Source organism: Chrysemys picta, chromosome 14, assembly GCF_011386835.1.
Source record: "Chrysemys picta bellii isolate R12L10 chromosome 14, ASM1138683v2, whole genome shotgun sequence".
In the NCBI taxonomy this organism is placed as follows: domain Eukaryota; kingdom Metazoa; phylum Chordata; order Testudines; family Emydidae; genus Chrysemys; species Chrysemys picta.
Genome location: NC_088804.1, coordinates 13245867 through 13264347, shown reverse-complemented (window position 1 = coordinate 13264347; position 18481 = coordinate 13245867). Strand labels below are relative to the sequence as shown.

The 18481-nt window shown below is 40.9% G+C and overlaps 1 protein-coding gene across 3 annotated transcripts in view; it reads left to right on the top strand.

Moving 5' to 3' along the window:
* SLC6A2 (solute carrier family 6 member 2) overlaps positions 1–18481 on the top strand; it is a 101812-nt gene that overhangs the window by 58615 nt on the left and 24716 nt on the right. For all 3 annotated transcript variants that reach the window (XM_042852290.2, XM_008166935.4, XM_024104099.3), the window contains 3 exons: positions 1064–1176; positions 5937–6065; positions 13098–13197. In XM_042852290.2, coding sequence (XP_042708224.2) covers positions 1064–1176; positions 5937–6065; positions 13098–13197 — 342 coding nt within the window. The remainder of the gene's footprint in view (positions 1–1063; positions 1177–5936; positions 6066–13097; positions 13198–18481) is intronic.

Sequence of the window (18481 nt, the reverse complement as noted above, 5' to 3'; positions counted from 1 at the left end):
AACAGAGACTAGGGACACCCAACTCCACACAAAATGGCTGTGAAGTGAGTGGGAGGAGGTGGCCTCCCTTATAACATTTAGCCAGGGGTTAAGGCATTCACCTGGGATATGGGAGACCCTGATTCAATTCCTTCCTCTTCTTGGTAAGGGCAAGGGATTTGAAGGAGTTTGAGGGATCCTTGACCTCTCTGGTGAGTGCTGTAGCCACTGCACTCAGGGATATTCGGATGTGTCTCTCTTTCAGTCTCTCTTGTTGAATGGATTCCATTTTGCATTTTAAAAAATTAAATAATTAAATATTAATTGGGCCAGATAGAGTGTGAGACTCGACTGATTCTGTAGTTGCAACGCCTAAGTACTTTTGTGCATCTGGGCCTGAGACTGGCTTCAAAAATCTAACTGGCTTCAAGACTGAGCTTGACAAATTTATGGAGGGGATGTTAGGATGAGACTATCTACAGTCACATGTAGCCGATGTGCAACTGCTGGCAGCAAATATCTCCTATGGCTAGTGATAGGACAATAGATGGGGAGGGCTCTGAGTTATTACAGAGAATTCTTTCACAGGTGTCTGGCTGGTAGGTCTTGAACACATGCTCAAGATCTAACTGATCACCATATTTGAGATCAGGAAGAAATTTTCCCCTGGGACAGATTGGCAGAGACTGGGGGAGGGGGGGTTCACCTTTCTCTGCAGCATGGGGCCTGGGTCACTCGCAAGTTTAAACTAGTGTAAATGGTGGATTCTCTGTAACTTGAAATCTCTAAATCACGATTTGAGGACGTCAGTAACTCAGCCACAGATTATGGGTCTATTATAGGAGTGGGAGGGGTGGGTGAGGTTCTGTGGCCTGCAACATGAAGGAGGTCAGACTAGATGATCCCAATGATCCCTTCTGGCCTTAAAGTCTATGAGTCTAAGTTGTTCAAATACTATGGTGAGGGACACCTATATAAGAATCTAGGGAGGTCAAATCTTATTTTCATGAACCTTTTTATAGTTTTAAAAATTTAACAAAAGCCTCCATGCAGAAATGAGTTTTTCTTTCCTCTTGCTTTTCAGGAGCTGGATTAGTTTTCATCCTTTATCCAGAAGCCATTTCAACCCTTTCGGGATCAACATTTTGGGCAGTGGTGTTCTTCATAATGCTTCTCACACTGGGCATTGACAGTTCCGTGCGTATCTTCCATGCCTGTCATTTTTCCTTTAGTAACATTCTCTGGTAATAAGTACGGAGGCACCAGTCTGATTCCACTAGGTTTCAGAAGCCACATGCTGTGCTCTCAGTGTATCTGTTTTCAGAGTTAAGGCCAGTATGCCATATAGCATTGCACACAGCAGTTTGTTTAGTCACAGATTCACAGTGCGCAAAAGGCTTGAGAGGGCCAACTAGTTTATGATTCTGGGTTGGGCTCAAGCAGCAAAAGTTATTACACTTTAAGGCTATGATACTGCATCACTGAAGCTAATGAGAATTTTACCATTCATTTCTACAGCAGCACACTCAGAGCCTAAAAATGAACTTGGAAAAAACATAGGAACAAGATGCTGAATTGCCTGCCTATGGTTCAGTACTATTTTGTATCAGAGATTTCTACTTCCCACAACATCCTAAATGATACTCATGACACAAAGGCTGAGGATAGCATCTAATTATAGCTTTGATTTCCTATCATATGGAACTGTATTAAGATACTTTCCTTACAACAATAGTCTCATTGTGATACTTTTTAAAAAATCAGTTTCATTTACACTATTAATTTGTGTTTGTTCGGTGTCTTGGCAAAAGGCAACAATGTAATCTGTATGTTGAAAGATAATAGATATTTAGGAATGGTAAAAAATGAGCACTAAGATAGGTTGCCTCATTTTACAGTTAAATTCAGTTTTAGATTTAGTGTCTGAACTTCATTCAACATGAAGGGGGAGTATTTGTGCTGTCTACAAAGTGAAAGTATATTGTCTTGGGATAAAAAAGATAACAGAAACTTCAACCCTAGATGAAATATTCTAAATACCCTAACAGCACTTGTACCACCTTGTTCTTCCCAAAGAGGCATCAAGATTTCCTTTTCTACTTAACATAAAAGCTAATTTTCTTCTGGGAAAAGTAAATAGGATCTTTAAAGAACAGAACTCTGATCAGTCTAGTCATGTTCATAAGGATATTTTTACTATTCTAAAATAAAAATTGACAAGAAGAAAGTTAACTCATTTTCAAAAATAGAAATGGAAGGAAAAACAGAGACAAGAGAGGGAACAAAGCTGGGGGGAAAAAGAAGAGATCACACAAAGGAGCTTTGATAGTCATCTGCAAGTATTTGAAGGACATATTCTAGAAGGGGTCTGAGCTGTGAAGTTCAGCTCCAGCTCTGAACTCTTCCCAACTCTTTGAATTCTGGATTTCACTTCAGGCCTGTTAACGATTAGATCAAGTTGTAAAATTGAGACTCTAGAATCTTATTCTAAAAACTTGAGGCAAAGTCAGATCTGGGGTTCCAGTCTGGACCTATTTGTACTGTAAACAAACATGAAGGAAGGAGAAGAGTAGATTAGGGTGGCAAGAATGACCAGTAATAATGAGTCAAAATTAAGAAAAGTAAAATCTAGGTTGTATATTATAGGTTGAGCTCTACTAGGCCCAATCATGCAAACATTTAGGGACTTGTTTAACTTTACCACGGTAAAGCACATGTGTAAATACTTGAAGCGTCGGCACCTTAAATTGTAGAATAATAATTTTTCAGTGGAAGGGGTCAAATTATTCAAAGTGGATAAACTGTGATAAATCTAGCATTTTCTTGTTCTTGATTAGGCTTGGATGTTTGCCTATTTATTTGCTGTTCAGAATTATTTTCTCTCAGGAGAAGGGAAGGGGAGTTGTCAACACTACTGCACTGAACACTTATATCTTAGTGACATCCAACCACCCAGTCACAGGCCTTTGAAGACACTGACATGCCACTGAGGGAAGACCAATCCAACATGTGACTCCTTTGGTTATAGAACCTCCTGTTTCAATTGACTAGCCAGACATATAAAAGTATTTACCCCATTCAATGTCATTGCCATCTACATGCACCATCAGCAAGTCATTCATTTTATAGAGACATGCAGAGCTTTGGTTTCATCATCCTGCTACGTGGAGCACAAACATGGCCATTAAAACAGCTGAGGAGAGGAAACTAAACAGTTTTCAGTGTCAGAAGTTACAGTGGACTCTTAACATCCATTGGTTTGATTTTTGTCAAAAACAAGGAGATATCTAGATAATCCTGGCCAGTTGCAATCTTGTACAAGTTGAGAACAAGATGACACTGCAATGGTGGGGTCATGTGCAGAAGAATGTATGGTTTTACAGAAGTTTTTAGAGTTGAGGCTTAAGGAAGCCGAACACAAGGCCGACCATGAATGAAGGAGGTTGGAAGATGCAATTTTGAGGGATTTAAGAATCCTAAATCCTCCCTGTCATGAGGTGCTTTGCTCACTGCTGTGTAGTGTCCTTGTGACCCATCTGGGGATGAGCTCACACCCAGTCTGATGCCCCCTCCTTCAGTTTCTTGCCCCATGATCTCACACTCTTTTTCTGGAGTCACTCCCTCTTCATGGCTTGGCCCTCCAGTCAGGTTACTATCATTTTGTCCTTCCAGGGTATCAAAGTCCCATTAAATGACTGTCCCAGGCAGTCTTCTGCTCCATTGTCCAGTCTGTGCCACTTCCCCAGCCAGGGTCGGCAATATCCTAAACCTTTCTGCTGTTTCCCTGGTCTGCTTCCTGCTTCGCCTCTATCAGGCTCCTTCTTCACCCATCTCTAGGTACACCCTTCCCTCAGGCCCAGGGTCTCGGGGCTTCTATTCTCCCCCTGGTTTGCTCCTTCCTTCTGTAAGCCCAAAGAGTGACTGCAGGCCTTCTGTACTGCAGCCCCCTTCTTGCTCTCTACTTCCCGGTTTTATAGCAGCTTAGCCGTCTCCTTGCCCAGCTGGGCTTCATCATCAGCTAAAAGCTTATCAGCCCTGACTCTCCTCCAGGTGCAGCCTGTCACAGGGTTAATTGGCCCTTTTCTCTCTAGTCAGGCTTGTGTGGGATAGGCACCCCACCCCACACCCATGCTGACTCTTGCCAAAAGAAGAAGTCTTCCAGGGGACGGTTCAAGATGAATTCCATTCTATGCACCACCACAGCTACATCAAAGCCACATCAAGCTGCTGCCGCTCATAATTATTTACTGGTTTTATGCAAGCAACTGTGGGGTTGTTTGCAGACTGTTTCCCTTGCTTACCCACTCTACATGCTGTGAGCTCGGTCACCTAGGACATGTGGTATTGTTGCTTATCCCTGATTAGAAACTGAAATTATAAAAATAGAGAAATAATGCATCAACACCCTTGTTCATGTACAAAACCCCTTATTGACATATGGAGAGAGTTTTCTGGAATGCCCCCAAATGTTTATGGAAAGAGAAACTTCCTCATGAACGTGTTAGTGACAGCAAATTAAAAGGATTAGGAATTAGAATGAATGTCTGTAATGTTCTTTTCAGCATGCAACCATCTCTACATAGGACATTAACAATGGGGATGAACAAAGCACTAGATTAGGAAGGAGTCCTGAATGAATAGGATGGAGTAGAGAATCTGAAGGCTACTTTTCCACTTCTAACTTCTCTGAGTCTCTCAAAGTAGCCATGGAGTAAATCTTTGTGACCAGGAAAAATATTAACCCATATTTAAGCAGTGCACTGAGATTTAACTGTACAATTTCTGTTGATGCTTACAGAAGTCACATGGATAAAACTCCACACTATGCTTTGACATTTTACTCTTGCGTGTCAGATTTGCTAAAAGAATGTTTGCCCTTCCCTCTGCAGCCCTCTGGTTTCTGAAGTGTATCATTCAGGTACTACTGAGATTATTCTCAGCAATTGATTTGAAACAGAGATGTTGTCTCCAACCTGCTGCCCTCCCCCTCTCACCCAACCCCCAAGTATTTGCCACATTTCTCTTCCATGTGCAGGAAATAGCCTATATCGAGTCTCTCACGATTCTTAAAGAAATTAAGATGGCTTGTTCATCCCTAGCAGGAGCAGGGTTGGCCTTAGGGGTTGGTGATCTGGTGGTTGCCCTGGGCATGAGCTTCCAGGATCACCAAAGCAACAGCAGGACAGGCATGGGAGGGAGGGGAGAACCATTGCTTAGCTATTTATTTATTTGTTGCTCAGCTGTGTGGGGAGTGCCAAAAATACTTTCCCACCTGGGCAGCAAAACACTGAGGGCTGGCTCTGAGAAGGAGACTTGGATTCATTCTGATCTAACCCTATGAAAAAAAAAACAAAATATTTGCATTACAGCGCAGGACATAAAGTTCATGATCAGGAACCTGTACCCTATAGCAGGATCAATGAAAGCTTGGAAAATATTTCAGCTACCACAGTCAATTTCTCCCAAAAGCAAAAAATGACTAACATATAGTGGTTATGTCCAGAGGGCAAACTAAAATTCTTCTATGGTATTATCAAGAATTTTTGTTACTATAAAATTCTCAGCACTAAGGGTTGTCTCTCTAGCCCCAGTATACAGAGGTAACAATGTTGTTTGATTGGCCACATTGCTTAGCTCTGCTCTCCATTTTATTGTTCCTTATCAATAAAAACAGCAGCCACCAGGTGAGGGAAGTTGAGACCTATTTATTCTGATTTCTAACACTTCAACTATGTGCAAGTATGAGCAACAACAAGGAAGAATAATCCAGAGTGAAATCATATGCACATTTTATAGAAGGTATAACACTTTTAAATAAAGAGAAGAAAATCAATGTTAGAAATCACAAAAGGAAATAGAGATGAATCTCAAACTTATTTATACCCTTCTGTTTGTTTGTGGGTAAAATGTCTCTGTCATTACTGTCTAAACTAGATTCCTGTATTCCTTTTCCTTAGATGGGTGGAATGGAAGCTGTCATCACTGGGTTAGCAGATGATTTCCAAATACTGAAGCGGCACAGAAAGCTTTTCACATTTGGTGTCTCCTTTGGCACTTTCCTGGTGGCTCTTTTTTGTATCACCAATGTAAGTACTGCAAGCGTTTCCATTAGCAAGTTAACTTAACAATGCAACTATTCATGTAAAAGAGACAGAATTACTGTACGCTGGGGTTGATCTCTTTGTGTGCCTGGAAAGTTTAATTATAACCAACATTATTGTCTGAATATTATATTAATTCTTCTATAAATGATGCCTCTCCCCTCCTGTTTTTTACAAGGCTATCATCTATCAATTGATCTCACAAACCTTTATTCCCATGCATTATACTTACCTCTACTGTAGCTTCATCATCTGAAATGGGACTATGGGGAAAGCGTTTTGGGGACCACACCCGGAAGCATTTGAAAACTCTCTTTTCACAACAGCACAAGATAATTAATCAATAAGAAACATTCACTTCTTGTAAAATTACACTTCAGTACAATAATCTTATCACCCTTTCCACGAGCATAATAATAGCTTGGCAGCGTAGCAGATCATAGTTACTAATGCATTGGGTTGGATGCATTTCAGTGAAGGAACCTTCCTATTTTTGAAAATCGGGGGTATAATGCAACCTGCTCCCTGCATTACAAATATAAAGCAGAAAAATAATGGCTGCATACATGTGCTGGATGTGGGGAAAGGTTGCAGGGAACCCTTTGCACAGGTGGCAGTCATACTGTGGCTGTTTTTGCTGTCTACGGGCAAAGGAGCAAGGCACTGCAAGTGCTGGCAGCACAACACAGAGAGGACATGTCTGTTCTGGGCTGGCCTTGCTCTTCTCTGCGTGCCAACTAGAACCAGGAAGGTGAGTGCCACTGCTAGGCATGCACCCCATCATGCTACCATATGCATTATACCTTACGTAGCCATAATGAATGCACCAGTGCTGGGATCCTATGACCACATCCCTGGCTATCAGCATTCCACTGACTCACAGATCAACAAGTTAGCAGCAAGTTATTAAAATGGTACTAATTAATTAATTGAAAAGTTTTAAAGAAATTTTAAAGTTAACAAAATGCATTTTCCTGGTAGTTTTTTCACTACAGCGTTTCATTAGCTAGAAAGGGTTTTCAAAGATTGAAAGTAAGCCTTATATTAATAATACAGATCATTTATACTAATAATAAATATTGACCCTTTTTACATTTTTCAGCTTTCTCTGTCATCTAATGCAGCTGGACATACTACTTCCTTGTTCAAGGTCTCATCTGGGTTAACAATAGGCTTGGACCAATGGGTTTGAAGAAACACAATGGGTCAGATCTTTAGCTGGTCTAAATTGGTGTAACTCCATTGACTTCAACTGCGCTATGCCAATTCAGACCACATGAGAATCTAGTTCAGTGTCTTTCAAATTACGTACCTCTGTGGGATTAAATCCTCAAACAAGCTAGACTGCACTGAATTGCCTTGACAGGTACCAATACATTAGTGCATGTCAAAGAAAAAGTTGATGTCACATGTGTACAAAGTAGAAATCAAATCCCCTGTGAGACCATAGAGATAAAATAATCAGTTGAATTTCTCCTTGAAAATCTTTGGGATCTCCTTTCAAAGCAGTCTGTTTTTCATACACACATATTTCATCAGTCACCTTGCTGGATTTCTAAAAGAAAGGCGTTCAAATAATGAACAGGTGTAGAGCAGAATTTCTCACCTAAAACACTATTCAATAAACAGTCTTTTGCTTGTTGCTAAAATATTTGCCATACAGTTCGTTAGGTGCCCTATGTTAATCCAAACTTTGGCCAGATCTCCACATCTCCAGAGTTTATAACTCAGAAAAGCCTAGATAGCCGTCTCCATTGGTTACTGTAAATAGTGACATCTCTGGTACAAAGTCTCTGTATGCTATGAGAAGAGAAACGCTAAACTATGCCTTTGTTGATTAAACAGTAAAATCATCATCAGATCTACAAAACTAATGGTATTTATCCTCTTTTTTAAATTGTTAAAGATACTAAAGACAAAATCCACACGAGGAGCAGGCATATTCATAGTGGGTTTGTTTATAAATAAGATTGATAGAATCTACCCTGGCTGGAAGTTCTCTCAGCTGTTTGCAGGGGATGAAATGGTAACAATGTCTTAAAATATTTTGCTTTGCTTCATTTCAAAACGATAGGGAGCTCCATATGCCAACAATCCCCCCCATTCTCTTCACGCCACACTAAATAAAATGAGACATTTAATAGTTTACTCAAAGACCAATCAAATAAAACAAAGTCAAATCCAGCTCAGAGTGTCTGAAAAACCATTTTGCAAGAATCTCGGAAATGCAACTTACAGTTCCAAATCAATGCATTTCAGGGGATGAATATTTCGGAGGAGAGGGGATATTTATGTCGGGTGAAATCCTGTCACCACACTTCAGCCACAGAAAAAGACACACACCACAGCATAGCCAGGGCTCTCCTACTGTACTGGAGAGCAGGCAATGGAGACTTCACAGCCATTTGTATGCACTGGGCCACTCTACAGGAGCATGGGAATGGGACATTGGATCCAAGACTGCAGATCCATTGGACCACAAACCTGGCTATGGGAAGAAGTGGAGTGATAGCAGCCAGGACTGTGACACACCAACGCCTTGCAGCTACTTTGAGAAGTAACTCTACGCTAGCTGTCAAGTATCAGGGTTTTTTTCTACGCTAGCTGTAGTTTCGGCTCAATCCTCCAAGTTGGTGAGAAGTTCTGCAAGGCACCAGGAGACCTCAATTCCCACTGAAGTTACCGGAAACTGATGGTGCTCGCTAACTGTGTGTTCCAGCGAATTCCATCCATTTTTCAGCTCCCATTTTGCGGGTGAGGGCTAAGCCCATTTGCAAGGGTTGTTCATTCAAACCCACCATTTTCCATGCAGCCCAAGAGATGCCCAAGCTTTTCCCCTCCTTGGTTAAACACACTCAGCGGCAGTTCCAGGCACCAGCGCACCAAGCGTGTGCCTGGGGCGGCAAGCTGTGGGGGGCGGTCTGCCGGTCACCGTGAGGGCGGCAGTCAGGATGCCTTTGGCGGCATGCCTGTGGGAGGTCCGCCGGTCCCGCAGTTTTGGCAGCAATTCAGCGGTGGGTACGCCAAAGGCGCAGGACCGGCGGACCTCCTGCAGGCATGCCGCCGAATCCGCGTGACCAGTGGACCTCCCACAGGCATGCCGCCGAAAGCCGCCTGACTGCCGTGCTTGGGGCAGGAAAATACATAGAGCCGCCCCTGAACATACTGAGATTATTATATTTCTAGCCATCAGACCTCCGGTAGCTGGAGGATAAACTTTGAAAGTAGAAGAATTTTAACTGTTTCTTTAAGAGCTCTGAGGAGCCCTGCTATTTGAAGTCTCTGAGTAGTTAATCACTCCCTGGTGGTGGGGACGAAGCTGAGCTGAGCTAAGCAGGGAGCTCTGGTATAAAAAGTCACTTGCTCGGCAAATTCAAAGGCCATGAACAGAGGCAGCTAACAGGAGAGTTTTGGACGGAGTTGAGAGAAGGCGTGTGAGAGCCTTTCCTTCCAGGTTCAGCTCTACGTCTGATTTTAAGATGACCAGTGATGGAACAGTGGTGGTGACCCACAGCAGATTTGCCACATTTTCTTTCCTGCCAAAACAAGAAGGGACTTCCTGGTGCATGAAGTGCCAGTTGGTGGCTGTGCTGGAGGAAAACATTCTTGGACTGGAGGTGCAAATAGAGATGCTACTGAGAAGCAGAGGAGTTCCTAGACAGGTCTAGGAAGCATCCACACCCCCAGGTTCAAGGAAGAAAGTTGCTGATCACCAAAAAGTCAGGGAAACAGGAAATCAGAGGAGGAGGCCTGGCAGTTCATAACCACCAGAGGCAAGAAATCACATCAGCATTCCTCACAGCTGGAGACAGATGAGGATGAATAGACTAAGGCCACCAGAGAGATGATGACCAGGAGAAATTCCACACAGCTAGAAGTTTCCAATCAATTCCAGGTCCTCCGTATGGAAACTATAGAAGTTAAACTTAAGATCCAGCTGGGCCTAGGGAATGGAAAGATGTACAGGACAACCGGTACGAAAATCAAGCATATCCACAAAGAGTTCTCCAACTGTCCAAGAAAGACTGCTGATCGTTGTTGGACATTTTGTACTCAGAAGAATTGAAAGATCATTCTGCAAGGGACAGATGGATAACAGGACGGTGTGCTGTCTTCCTGGAGCCAAGACACAAGACCTCACTCTAAGATTGGATAGGCTTCTGAAGTCAATGGTCAAGAAGCCATTCATGATGATTCACTTCGGCACTAATGACACGGCATCATGGGACATCTCACAGATAATAGATGACTTCAGGGAACCTGGAAGTGTCCTGAAGAAGAATAAACTTGAAACAATCTTCTCTGAGATCCTTCCTGTCCCACAAGCGAAGGAAAACAGAAGGCAGAAGATTCTGGCAATGAACCACTAGCTAGATAAGTGGTGGAGGGTGGGAGATTTTGGTTTTATGGTACATTGGTCGACCTTCTACGGGGAGAGGGAGCAGTATAGTTTGAACCGCCTCCACCAGTAGAAGGGGAACCAATCTCCTCAGGGGTAGTCTGGCTAGAGTAGTCAGGAGAGCATTAAACTAACAACAACAGGGGAGAGTAAAAACAAGGGAAATATGAGCACTCATTTAGCAGAGAATCAAGATGTTGAAAACAAAATTAATGAAGGAACCCGAGGATATGAAGAGAAACAATTCTTTAATTGCCTATACACCCAGTGCTAGGAACCAGGATAACAAACAAGATTGAATTGGAATTGCTTATTTATGAGTATAAATTCAATCTAGTTGGTATTACTGAAACCTGATGGGATAATGTGTAAGACTGGAATATTAAAATCAGTGGTTATAACCTATTTAGGAAGGATTGAGTGGGCAAAAGGGAAGTGGCACTCTATGTCAAAAATGGCATTATTGGTTTCTGAGTCACTCATAACTCCAAAGAAAATGATCTTGAATGCCTATGAATCAATGTCCTAATGCATAAAGCACAAGATGGAGTATTAGTTGGCATTTGCTACACACCACCAAATCACACTAGGGAACAGGATGACCAGCTCCTTATGCCTCTAACCATAATATGTAGGGGGGGAAAGCTGCGTGATCATGGGGGACTTCAATTTGAGTGACATATGCTGGAGATCTCATGCTGCCAGTATTAAAATATCCTTGGAATTTCTAAATATTATAGATGACAGTTTGCTAAATGAAAAGCTGTTGCATCCAACATGGGGGAATTCTAGATTAGATCAAATCTTAACAGATAAAGAGAAACTGATCACAGAACTAAAAATTAATCATAGCTTAGGTACAAGCAATCATAACTTGATCATATTTACAATATGGAAGCAGAATAAAGTCCAGACCAGTAATATATATGCTTGGTGCTTTAACAGGGCCAGTTTCACAAAGTTGAAAACAATTATGAGCCAGATCAACTGGGAGGAAGAATTTAATCAGAGAAATCTAAATCATAATTGGGAATTGTTTAAGAACACTTAACTAGATGCCCAAAAAGTCACAATCTCATCATCAAGGAAGGCCGTATTGATTAAAAAATTGACCTGGTTTAGAGGGGAAGTGAAGGTAAATATCAAAAATAAAAATATATAATAATGGAAGAAAGGGGATGTTGACAGTAATGAATATAAATCAGAAGCTAGGAACTATAGAAACTGATAAAGGAAGAAAAGGAACACAAAGAGAAATATATGACCATCAGAGTTAACGACAAGGAGGAGTTTTAAGGATACTGGGAAGAAGAACAATCCTGACAATTGTATTGGCCCATTACTGTATGGAAACAGTAGAATTATCAGTAATAATGCAGAAAGGCAGAAGTTTTCAATATCGATATCTATTCCGTATTTTGGGGGGAAAACAGATGATGTAGTCTCACATGATGACGATAACACTCTTTCCATTCCAATAGTATCTCAGGAGGATGTTAAACAGCAACTACTATAGTTAAACATTTGTAAATAAGCAAGTCCAGATGACATGCATCCAAGAGTTTTAAAAGATCCGGCTAAGGAACCCACTGGATGGTTAATGCTGATTTTCAATGTCTTAGAACACGGGGAAAGTTCCAGAAGAAAGAAAATGTGGCAATATTTTAAAAGGCTAAATGGGATGACCCAGATAATGATAGGCCTTATAAATGAGGATTCATCATCAAGTGTGTGTGTTTCAAGTGGGGTCTCACAGGAATGTGTTCTTGGCCCTACACTATTTAACATTTTTTCAATTACCTAGAAGAAAACACAAAATCATCCCTGATAAATTTGCAGATGACACAAAAATTGGAGGAGTGGTAAATAATGAAAAGGCCAGGTCACTGATACAGTTTTAATACAGCTACATGTAAATGTGTAGAGCTGGAAACAAAGAATGTTGGCCATACTTACAGGATGGAGAAACTCTATCTTGGGAAGCAGTGACTCTGAAAAAGAATTGAGGGTCATGGTGGATATTTGGGGGAACATGAGCTCCCAGTGCAATGCTGTGGCCAAAAAGGCTAATGTAACCCTACAATGCATAAACAGGGGAATTCATGAAGGATGTTGATAAATTGAGAGGGTTCAGAGAACAGCCACAAGAATGATTAAAGGATTAGAAAACCTGCCTTCTAGTTATAGACTCAATGACGTTAATCTATTTAGTTTAACAAAGAGAAGCTTAAGGGGTGACTTGATTACAGTCTATAAATCTCTACATGGGGAACAAATATTTAATAATAGGTTCTTCAATCTAGCAGAGAAAGGTATAGCATAATCCAATGGCTGGAAATTCAAGCTAAACAAATTCAGACTGGAAATAAGGCATACATTTTTAATATTGAGAATAATTAACCATTAGAACACTGCACCAAGGGTCGTGGTGCATTCACCCTCACTGACCATTTTAAAATCAGGATTGGATGTTTTTATAAAAGATCTGCTCTAGGAATAATTTGGGGGACATTCTCTGGCCCATGTTATGTAGGAGCTCAGATTACATGAGCATAGAGGTCCCGTCTGGCCTTGGAATCTACGAATCTATGATACTTGTTGGATTTTTTATGCCTCAGGGTGGAATTTACGTCCTCACACTACTGGACACATTTGCAGCTGGGACTTCAATCCTGTTTGCTGTTTTAATGGAGGCAATTGGAGTTTCCTGGTTTTATGGTAAGTGCTTTTCTCTTGTTTTTTGTGACGACAAAAAGTCTTGTAAAATGTTGGCTGTCCCCATGATACTGTGGCCCACAGCTGTAAGTAATAATGGAAGTGTGCTGTATAGCAGAAATCAGAAGAGCAGTAGTTTTAATGCAGTGATCTTCATCTGATTTACAAATAGTGACACGAATTCATATGTTCTATGGCCAAATTTTGGAGCCTTGTGCAAAGCCAAAATAAAGTGCTTTGGGCTGAGGATCACTGTAAGGAGAGAATCCTCCCACTCTTCCCCAGGTGTTGCAGCTGTTAATACAGCCTGTGGGTTGCAGCCTCTAAACCATGCAGAATTTCAGGCCAGTGGATTAGCTTAGTTGCGGAGCCACGGACACTGCCCCTACCTCCCGCAGAACCTCCCTGCTACCCACAGGGAGCGTGGAATCTTTGTGGTCTCTCCATGACCTACACAATGAACACATGGTGGCTTGACCCTATAGGCTTGTATTCATTTCTTCCTGGGCAGTTCTTGTCTGATTTAGTAATAGAGTGCATGATAAAATACTCATGTAGCACTAAATTTTGTTTTGTTATATGCTTCAACGTATGATGCCTAGTGTATGAGCATATCCATCAATGAACTGGTGAACACTAGAAATAGGACATATACTTTAACATGAGGTATTGTGTAGCAGTTTAGTCTCTAATGGCAGTTAGGCACCTAACTGTCCTTTGCGCCTTTAAGCATCAACCCAAATGATGGGGTCGCCATCATTATGTATATTAACAAGGATATGATGAGCCAGGCTTGGGAGCTCTCCATAGACACTAAGGTCTGTGTGAGACTGTTCCATAAATCCAAACAGCAATCTTTCCCAATTGATACACTTTGGTAATTCTGGGAGATTTTCAAAGGTGCAAAAGGCAGTTAGGTGCCCAACTCCTACTAAAAGTCAATGACACCTGGGAACCTAACACCTGATTTCTTGTCCACCAAAAGGGATGCATACTGGGGGTTTGGAGGGGTGTAAGGAGCCTTCCATAAGGGCAAGGCACAGTGGGAGTTTAGGGACAACTCTGTTCATATTATCCTGGAGGTACACAGCACACTCCCTTGCAGGCCAGGCTTCAGGAGATATTCTGACAGCCACCTGGAACTCCCTTCATGCCAGAGTGGCTTTGCATCAACCCCAATGCAATGATATGCCAGTGTACCCTAAAGGAGAATAATGCTCATACAAAGTATGGGTCCAATTCTGCTCTCAGATGCATGCACACAGCTTCCATTTACCTCCTGGGCAGTTGCACAAACAATATCGGAAAGCAGAATTTGGCCATTTGTATTTTCTGATCCCTCAAGTATTATAAATGCAGGATGGGGCATTAAAAATACAGGACAGTTATATAAGGAAGAAGAAACAGCAAAATTGATTTTTGCTTTCCAAATGCAAAAATAATCAAACATTGGCAGCCAGCCACTGCTCATTCTCCTCCAAACCAATATGAATGCATTTAGGTAACCTTAGCCAGAAGAACAGCAACTGTATTTAGTTTACTAATATACTGGGACACTAAATCTGGATAGACCCAGTACTTAAATGACAGGAATTTTAAAACTGGTGTAATCTTGTGGAAAATGTCCTGTGTCGTGTATGTCAGCCAAGAAACAGGTGTGTCAGTGATGAAACTGTTGGAAAGCCACTTGAAATCTAAGATAACCCTGAATGCTAATTGGATTGTAGCATCTACTATTTCTAAATGTACAACTCTTCCATCTTGTTCATTGCTTTGCTGTATACATGTGATCAGTTGTATCAAATCGTCCTTATGTAGAGAATTTACATTACGTAAACTGATTTTTTTTCTTATATATTTTGCTTTGGAAAATGAATTCTTTCCTTTAGTGGACTGGGTTTCAGATGGATAAAAGCTTCTTCCAGCTTAAACTTCTCAGGTGGTGCTTGCCACTTTTTGGTTTCAGGTGCAGAGTGTCAGTATTTTTGCCTTAGACCTTTAGACTGTGTTTCACTCTGATTTGAGAAGACACAAGGCATTATTTGTCTTAGAAAGGGCCTGAACTCCTTTTTATATTGTTGGCATGCTTTTCTATTGCTAAAATTAGAGTTTTGATTGCCTCTTGTTTGTGAGGCAGCTAGGGTGCTCCACTGTGTATCAACAATAAAATGTCACTTATTACTGTATACTAATATGATTGTGTTTATATTTGCAACATAATGATCCTGTACAATTCAGTGATGACAGAGTAGACTATTTTTGTTCCTGAAGAATGGAAATGGAAACTTAAACTGTATGTTACTTGGACTAAGAGGATCCTATGTACACCGGGCTCAGTTTTGCCAATTATTTGATAGCAATGGGACTACTTGATAGTAAACGTGAGTGAAGGTGGCAGAATCAGGCCTATATTTCTTCTGTTCAGCATGTGATGCTCAATGGGGTTTTTTAACTCTCACTAGCCATGGTCCCTGAAGCTTCTCATGTCTTTTCAACCCAAAGGACTACATTTTGGGGGCTGTTAATGATCTGGAGCCTTAAAATTCCACCTGTTCTGTAGGAGGTTGTTTCTTTTTTTAAAAAACCCTGAAACTCAATGTTTGTCCAATGCAAGGAAGAACACCAGCTGAGAAATGGAGGGAACTTTAAAGCTCCATTGGTCACTGAATCATGCTGAACACTTTGGGCAGAATTTGGTCTGTATTAGACATATCGTGCTCTACATATGTAATGGAAATGATACTCCATTTCTCTTGGGAGGGACTATAACATGTCCTGTACTTGTCCCTGTCAAAGCTGATGAAATTATAACAACTTCCTTCTCTGAATAGCCAAATGTTCAAAGAAATTCTGGATTCTCCCCGGGGATTCCATAATGTAACTTGAAATGAGTGTGGGAAACTATATTATATTATAAACCTCTGGCATGTTTTTGTCCTTAAATGATCTGCTAATGTATATTTTCAAACTATACATTAGGCAGTGTAAATCATAATACAGTGTAATGGCCTGTTTTTATTCCCAACCACCTGTTCCCAAATCACCTGGTGTATCGTTGTTGTTGCGAGTTTTTCAAGATTCTCCTGCAAATAACTAATGCTCCAACTGTGGATCAAAGCTCTGAATACAACTACAATTTGCTGTGTTTTTTGTAACCTCATCTGTCATGTTTCTGGCCGACTTTTCAGACAGCATAAAAGTTGAAAACATGCTTCCAAATTACTTCCCCAACGATTAGTCTGTAAACAAATGCAGCTCAGTATTGAGCTCAGACACAAGGTGCATGTAATAATTCCACTTTTCCTCTTTCAAAATACAATGCACCATCCAGGCTCCCCCTTTAATGACTTTGAGGTTACTTTGCTTATATTTAATTTCTGTTCTGCTTTCAAGCCAGTTGTGTCCCAGTTATTGAGGACACCATCTCGGAAAACTTTTTTTTTCAGTTCTGTCAAAGGCATTCTAAATATTTTGGCAATTCAGTAGACCCCTCAAACAATAATCATCTGAACAATGTGATATTAATAGTAAACCTATCTCTTTGCTCCACCACACACTTTAGGAATATATTGACTGTCCTAAGGGTCCCATGATAATAAGTTGTACTTGGGTAAATAGTTTTTACTCATGGCAAATAGTCCTGTTTTGACAGCATCATTCAAACCATCTATCATACCTTAAGATAGTTGCCATTAAAAAGTCAATAACATTAATCAACCTCTCACGCTTTCTTCTCTATTCAGCCACCTCTTCTCTCCTCACCATAATCAGAGTTCAAGGACACAGCCAGCCAACATTCAAGCATATATTTTCCCCTAGAGACTTTATGTGACTCATCTAAGTATATACTGAGCTAGCTGTCCTGATTACTGGTGAAATGATTCTTCTTTTCCTGACAGTCATCTTATTTTCTTTTTAGAAATAGTGCTTTATAGCTGTCATTGTGTGCTTTATAAAGTTCTCAGGTATCCTTGCTCTACTGCCATTTACCTCCCTTGGCCATCATCTCATCACTTTATTTTTTTAGTTAAACTCCCAAATGGAAACTTTTGGCAAGCAAGTGATCTGAAGGGGCGACGTCCACAATTGCTGCATCTAAGGAAAGCAAAAAATGTCAAACACACAATCTTCACAATGGTAATTCTGTCCATCAGAGGTAACATAAATCTCACAAGTTATAATGCTGCTTTCTTATAAAACAATTACAGGCCCTAGATTTTAGAGGAAACTGCTTTTTAAGAGAGGTAAATGTGTCAAAGAGAGGGATGCTCATACTCCAGTTTGGCAGCTGAGGCATAAAAATAGCATTGTTTCTTTAGTGATGAAGAGTTATCTTCTATTATTAAAATGAGATTTACTGTGCTTCACAATAGCTAGGCTTGGATGAAGTCCACAAAGTAAATCATCCGAGCTCAGTCAGAATTCACTTACTTGTTAGAACTTCTCCCTTTGCTCATCACCTCTTTCCCTCCCCCCACCCCCATAATTGGGAAAATAGCTATTAATTTGTCTCAAGCAGCTGATAAATGTTTTTACTGACACAATAAAACCTGCTGCTCTATAAAGAACAATTTATTGCAGCCCCAGGTGCTATTTAAATCGTTGACTGATTAAATCTGGCATGGTCTTGACCACCTCTTGTTTTCTGATAGACCCCCGTTGCCTTAGTGACCCAGCAGGAACATTAGCTTAGCCCAAAGGCAAACTTGACATTTTGGCACAGACCAAAAATGTGGAAATATTTAGTTCAAGTAATACCTATGTCCATTAACTGTGAAGCTTTTGTTCCAAAGATTTTTTCAGGGGAGGGGGAATTGTTTTGTTTTAGCAAGTAAAGATACTTTCGTTGGCATTAAGTTTTCCTTCTGTTAACATAAAGGTATGCTTTGCTCAATACACGTTCTGGGAAAAGCCCCTCCCACCCCAAATTAAAATCTGTTAATTAGCATCACTGCCAGGAAAAGCTCCACGTAGGGTTTACAAGTCACAATCCCTTTCATAGAATATCAGGGTTGGAAGGGACCTCAGGAGGTCATCTAGTCCAACCCCCTGCTCAAAGCAGGACCTATCCCTAGACAGATTTTTGCCCCAAATCCCTAAATGGCCCCCTCAAGGATTGAACTTACAACGCAGGATTTAGCAGGCCAATGCTCAAACCACTGAGCTATCCCTCCTGTCATGGCATGTTTCTGGGAAGGAATAAGCTTAATATTTGTGAAAAATGAATTCCTGGTTCCATTCCTGCCTCGCATTTTCAGTTGCTTAGAATCTTCTTTAAAAAAAAAAT